This window comes from Malus sylvestris, chromosome 2 (genome assembly GCF_916048215.2).
Source record: "Malus sylvestris chromosome 2, drMalSylv7.2, whole genome shotgun sequence".
Taxonomy (NCBI): domain Eukaryota; kingdom Viridiplantae; phylum Streptophyta; class Magnoliopsida; order Rosales; family Rosaceae; genus Malus; species Malus sylvestris.
The window spans coordinates 21,703,755-21,710,523 of NC_062261.1; the positions used below are offsets into that span (position 1 = coordinate 21,703,755).

At 39.5% G+C, this 6,769-nt stretch overlaps 1 protein-coding gene across 1 annotated transcript; it reads right to left on the reverse strand.

The window, feature by feature from the left end:
- Positions 1-2,201: 2,201 nt before the first annotated feature.
- On the reverse strand, positions 2,202-4,209 carry LOC126613875 (zinc finger protein ZAT1-like). The gene has a single exon (XM_050281492.1). The coding sequence runs from the start codon at positions 3,979-3,981 to the stop codon at positions 2,509-2,511; it is 1,473 nt and encodes a 490-aa protein (XP_050137449.1). The 5' UTR covers positions 3,982-4,209; the 3' UTR covers positions 2,202-2,508.
- Positions 4,210-6,769: the final 2,560 nt, after the last annotated feature.

The following is a 6,769-nucleotide window of genomic DNA, read 5'->3' on the forward strand; positions in this document are numbered from 1 at the left end:
TATCATGCTTTTTCCCTGTCTTTTCCCTGGACCTTGTTCTTACCTGCAAGACAAGGAGAAAGAGTGCAATCAGTCAGTACTTGGAATCAAGCTTCCAGCCAGGAACTGACTACCTGGAACCCCTTACCTGATTACTTACCTGACATTGCTCTCGAGTACTCATCTTCAACATCTTATGCTTCCAGGGAAGATACCGCATCTGCCTGAGGAACAGATAGGGCAAGGGAGAATGATACAAGGAAGCATGTGGAGACAAGCGTAACAGCACACGTGCCGATACATCCATTACTCTGTCAAAGCAAAAGTATCCCATATCAGCAGGGTCGAACGTACTCTAGATTTGATGGACTTGTTTTGACCCTCAAATTCTTCAGTCGGCCTTATACTCTGGAGGAAACCAGAAAACCCTCCAGCTCAGTTCAAGAATAAGCCTGTGGAAAGTTACTTCTTCAAAAGCAAAAGTATCCCATATCATCTCTTCTCATTTTCTTCTCTTTATCCTTCATGCTGCCTGCAAGATAGGGAGACTGTGAACAATCAGCCGGAGCTATGATTGCTTACCTTGTCTGTCACCTCTTTCAGCAGATCCCCTAGCTCGGCGACTTGGGGGACTCCTACTACATGGTTTGTATCGTGCTTGACCAAGCCTGAAACTACAAGTAAGCTTCAAGTGAAATTGATACATTACCTTGTGCATCTCCACCAGTTAAAGATACCACCCCGGGATGGAGGAAGAGTACTTCCAGAGAAGATGCCCCATCTACCTATGAGACAGATAAGGCACGTCAAGACGATACCACACTTCGATACTTAGAAGTTTCGTGATTACGAGATCATTCTCCCACAATATTTCCTAATGTCTTTTGTACTAAATCATTCACTTGTACTCACTAAAGGAGAGCTTGAACCTATGTACTTGTGTAAACCCTTCACAATTAATGAGAACTCCTCTATTTCGTGGACGTAGCCAATCTGGGTGAACCACGTACATCTTGTGTTCGCTTTCCTATCTCTATCCATTTATATACTTATCCATACTAATGACCGGAGCAATCTAGCGAAGATCACAAAAAGCGACCGTTTTCGCTACCTAAGATCTATAGTGCAAGAGAATGGAGAATTAGATGGAGATCTCAACCATAGAATACAAGCTGGATGGATGAAGTGTAAGAGTGCATCCGGCGTGTTGTGTGACCGTCATAGGTCACTGAAGCTCAAGGGAAAATTTTATAGGACGGCAATAAGGCCAGCGATGTTGTATGGCACAGAATGTTGGGCGGTGAAGCATCAACACGTACCAAAAATGGGTGTGGCGGAGATGAGGATGCTTCATGGGATGTGTGGGCACACGAGAAAGGATAAGATTGGGAATGAGGATATCCGAGGTAAAGTAGGAGTAGCCGAAATTGAAGGAAAAATGAGAGAAAATCGGTTCTAGTGATTTGGACATGTGCAAAGAAGGCCTACTGACGCTCCGGTTCGAAGATGTCACTACTGGACAGAGGTTCAGGGCCGAAGGGGTAGAGGAAGACCTAGGAAAACTTTGGAAGAGACTCTAAGAAAAGACTTAGAGTATTTGGATCTAACGGAGGACATGACACAAAACCAAGCGCAATGGCGTTCTAGGATTCATATAGCCGACCCCACTTAGTGGGAAAAGGCTTTGTTGTTGTTGTTGTTGTTGTTGTTGTAAATGTGAAATACAAAGTAAATGTTAAATTATAATGTTCTACTTCATTCATATACTAAACACAATTCCGTACAATGAAGTTAATCACAGTCTATTGAATTTCAAATGCATTTGAGATAGAGAAACAAAAGCAAGAAACCAACTAGCAGATTGGATTATATTAGATTTGACTGGACTCTCACGAGCAAATGTGTCAGTTGATCTCCAAAAGTCATTGAAATTGATCAAAATTGGTTGTATCAGATTGGATCAATTGGTTTGGGATTGAAACAAGCCATATTTTTGGTAAAGGTTAACAGTTTGGTGTCTAAGATTTATAAAGAAGAAGATAATTGCACAAAAGTTTAAAATGATTCTAAGCTTAAGAGATCAACACGAAAAGCACCAGCTGCTAATGTAGACTCAAACTTTAGTCTCTACCAATTCTAATTGAGTAAGAGTGGGAGCACCAAACTAAAAATATTCTTTTGTTTTGTGTATGGTGGGGTGACACTAAAAAAATCTTACTATATATCATGACAGCACTTGAATCTTTTTTTCTTTGCCAAACAATTTTTAACAAGAAAAATCATATAGATAGAGTACAATGATTTAGTCGAAGTATAAACCATGCTATGCATGAAAGGGATTGGGGCTTCTATGGGTTCCTATTCACCCACTATAATGTACATTAACAGTTCAAAAATAAGTTTTAACAAGAATGTTGAGCTATGGCTTGTTTGCGATAATTACAGTTTTCTTGGTACAAAATTTTTTGAACAAAAGAGGGGGGGGGGGGGGCAGAGTGCTGAGAAAATCTCACATTCCTTGACATGAAATTATGGGTCAGCTCCAACATCAGTTGTTGAACCAATCCCCACCTGCAACCATGGTGAGGAGCCCCCACTGTTGGTAATATCCTTTAGTTCACTTAGCTTTGCTAACTTTGCCTTACTGTCTGCTTCATCAACCGCATTCTGCATTGACACATCACTGCTGTTATTATTGTTGTTGTTATTATGATTATAGCCGTTGTTGTTAATGTTGTCATTGTCGTTTTGGTGGTGTGAGTGGTGTTGAGGATTGTCCTCCTCCTTTGTCCCAATCCATGGCTGTAAAAAGAAATTTGTAGAGACATCCAAGCTTGATGGATTAGGACGCTCTCTTCTACCTACTCCATTCTCATCCATTGGAGCCGGTAGGTTAAGATCAAGCTTCAGATCAAGTGGATCCGAAGCATCAAACATAGGCTTTTGGTTCATCATTTGTTGCTCCAAACTCTCTTGAAATTCATGGAACTTGGCTAGAGTATACGTGTTTGTCGTGGAGTTGGACGTGATCCAATGACACCTCTTGTGCCCACCCAATGCCTGCCCTGATGAGAATATACGATGACATATTGAACATTCATGCACCTTCGATTTTCTCTTCGAGGTATAAGCTGATGGAGTATTAGACCCATGATCGAATTGTAGGGTTGAATTGGATTTATTGGGAAAGAACTCTTCATGTGTGATGACATCATCATCAGCCATACTATCTTCGAGGTGATCAAGCCTGGCGGCAAAGCACCCTTTAACTTTCTTGTGGCTAGCCCTATGACCGCCCAATGCTTGGTGGGAATTGAACACTTTCTTGCATGCTTTACATTCGAACAAGGCTTTATTAGCGACCCCTTTCAACTTATTGTTGTCAATTGTCAACCCACGTGACATAGGACTCATTATGTTCATAGGGTTTCTTCGTTCCTCCTCTTTGCTAGCCGAAGCACAAGACTCTTCTGGTTCTACCTCCATTGGATCCACCGTGGCATTAGACAACATCATTAAGCAATTGGCAAGGTCTTCTTCCTCATTTGATGGGCAATGTGGACTGAAATTTCCCACTTTGGCTCTAAATGATCTCTTCCTTTTTGACCACCCACATCCTCGCCGGCGGCCACCATTCCCATCCTCCCCATCAGAGCCTGGCGAGGACACAAGGGACTCTGCATCTACAGAGCTACTACATTTCCCATGTTCAAGGAAGGATTTCCAGGACAAGAATTCTTTGCCACAATTCTCACAAACCCGGCAGCTTTTGAGGCGATTTGGGTTTTTTCTTAGGGCATACATGCACTTGTTGGTGGAGGGTACATTGCCGCCAAGTTTATCCTCCCAATCACTAGGAGGATCATCGTCGTCGATGTGACCTTCATCCCCTATTCCATGTGCCCTCATGTGCCCTCCTAACGCTCTACCACACCCAAAACCTTTCTTGCAAATTTTACAGAAATGTTTGAAGCTTGATTGCTGGTCGACAATCAAAGCCATTAATTACAAAAAAAAAACCAAAATCAGGTGAAAAAACAAAATTATAGAGGAGAGATGGATGGAGAAAGATGGTGGTCATGGAAGTGGGTCAAGAATGGAAGACGGAAACAAGGTGTATGTTCTTGTAGTGGAAAGAATTGTGGGGTTGCATGGCGATAATTAAGAGGTCCTAGTTTTTAGTTGAAGTGTTGGTTTGGATTGATTTTGTGAATATGGGACAAAAAGAGAGAAGAGGGGGGGGGGGGGTGTGGGAGTTCTTGAAGAGCTGGGGGATGTGACGACATTGTGACAAGTGGACGGAGGGTTAGATGGTGAGAGACTTTTTCTGTGGCGGTGGCGCCTCCGAGTCAAAGCTAGAACCAAGGGATGGACGTCCGTACATCAAGAGTAGGTTTTGTTGTGTTGGGTTCGTACGAGTGAGAGACTTAGCTAGAGAAAGAGTTGTGTGTGTGTGTGTGTGTGTGTGTGAGAGAGGGAGTGAGAGAGGAAGAGAGAGTGGTTATAACTGCCATACCTATTCATATCCCTTCATTTCCAAGCCAAGAAAACTAATCCATGCTTCTCCTTCTCTGTCGGTTGGTGCCACCTGCTTTTCCACACACAAATTCTTTTTCTATTATAAACAAACCTTTCACCAAGGTTGTTTTTTGTTTAGCTTTATTCTGACTTTCTATTTTTTGAATTAAAAAAAAAAGGAACTTTCTATTTTCAAATTGCACAAAGAGAGACAATTACTTTTGGTTTGATGACGAATGGCAAAAATGCATGTACATTTCTATTTTTATGTTTTCTTAATGGGGTGTGATATCCACAATTCCATTTTTACTTCTCACACACTCTTGTAATTTTCGGCCATCGGATTGGATGAATTGAAGAAGATCAATGGATATAAATTAACAAAGAGTGTGTGAGAAGTAAAAATGAGTGTGTGGATAGCACACCCCTTTCTTAATAAAGTTTTCTTTTCTTTTGCTATTTTATAAATTTTTTTTCCTATTTCTTAACGTGGAGTCAATAGTAAAAACCTTCTTATCCGTACGTACTGTCTGTGGCCGGAGTGTTAGGATCTCAAAGTGCATATATATAGGAGCTAGCTTGTCGTGAATCAAGTGATAAACTTAGTGAGTTTGATCTGATTGAACGCTCCGACTAACAATAAACTTACTATTCAAACCCTTAAACTGCTTTCCTTGAGAAAAGTACTCAATTATCTTTTTTTGTAATATCATTGGAGTCAAAATAGTAAGCTCAATCTCTTTTTATAATATCATTGCGTAAATATTATTTTCTTTAGGGCCAAATGACAGTATTTTATAATGGAATAAAAATCTTTGCATTCGACGCTAATATATCACGTCTTTGGTGCAATACGGGAATGAAAATTTGAAGATTAATTTTTTTGTACCATAGCTAAATATGTTCAATATTGTCGCTTACTACAATTAGTGGTGTTCTTTATCACTTGTAAATGAGAGATCTTATATTCAAATCTGGTGAATAACAAGTTAATTTGTAACCAATTTATTATTCTCACGCCTTAATTAATGTAAATATATTGATGATTCAAAAAATTATGGTCAAAGTTTTTAGTTTAATGCGTGAATTCGAGCCAACTAAAAAGCAATATTATATACGATAAATTTGTAGGAAATGTACGATATATATATATATAGTGATGTAAAGTGAAGTGCAGTCTTAATTTTGTTTCGCACCAAACCCCTTTTGATGTTAGAACAGGTATGCAGTTGTGTGGGCTCTCGGCATAATATGTATAGTAATAACCCTTTAGTTAGAGCCGTCTCATTAGATCTTCACCATTTTGTTTACCCTAATTTCCCCTTATAATATTATCAGGTCAGCTTTGTTCTGATGCCAACATTTTATAATTATATTATATCAAATAAACAAAAGAAAAACTAATGAAAATGGTTTGAAAACTTTAAGTTTTAACGATAAAGACAAAATAAAGGGTAAAGTGAATAGTATTAGAATTGATTTTTTATGTAAAAATGTGGTTTTTCGTTATAGTAAACAGTATCGGAAGCTTTTCGTTAAAGTTCCCCTAAACAAATGATCATATAACTATATAATTTAGATCAATACGTAAATAGAGAATGAAACCATAAGCATTCTACGTAATGAATTTAAACTATGTTATCGAACAAGCATTATTTATGCCTGAAGTGCTTTTGGAATATTATCTTCTTCTTTTTTCTCTAAGAGTTTCTACGTCCTAAATAGTTGAGATCTCAACACTCCTTGCGGGTCATGAAGGTGCACGCATTGTTTGGGCTAATTACTTAGTGAAATCTTGGTTAAGTAAAGACATTGCTTTCAATAGTGAAGTGGGATTAGTCAATCAATCATTTCGAGTTAGCCTATGTGGCGCGCAAGCCGAGTAATTAATAAGCTAACTACGTCATTCGGTTGTATGCGGAGCGTGCCAACTCGTCGGCCAAGTTCAGCCAAGGAGTAAAATATGTTGATGTGGCATTGGGCGCACTGCTAACTTCTTGATCTTGCGACTGCAGCCGAGGAAGGAACACGTCTCGGCCTTCGGGTTCTAGAACCTAAAGACAAGGCTTCTAGTTTCTTCGAAGTTCACAAATTATCGGTGCCAGCTTTGGTCTTGGCAATTATATTCGTGAGAGTATAAGTACGCCGAGTTGGTACCAAACTATACGAACACAAATACTCGAAAGAGATAAATGTCTTGATTGTAAATGTGGTTCGGTCGTCGAAATGCCGAACTCGAAAATGTACTTGCGAATATCAAATCATAAAACAA

Excerpts from the sequence above, each read along its gene's own strand:
- LOC126613875 (XM_050281492.1), bottom strand. The coding sequence starts at position 3,981 with ATGGCTTTGATTGTCGACCAGCAATCAAGCTTCAAACATTTCTGTAAA.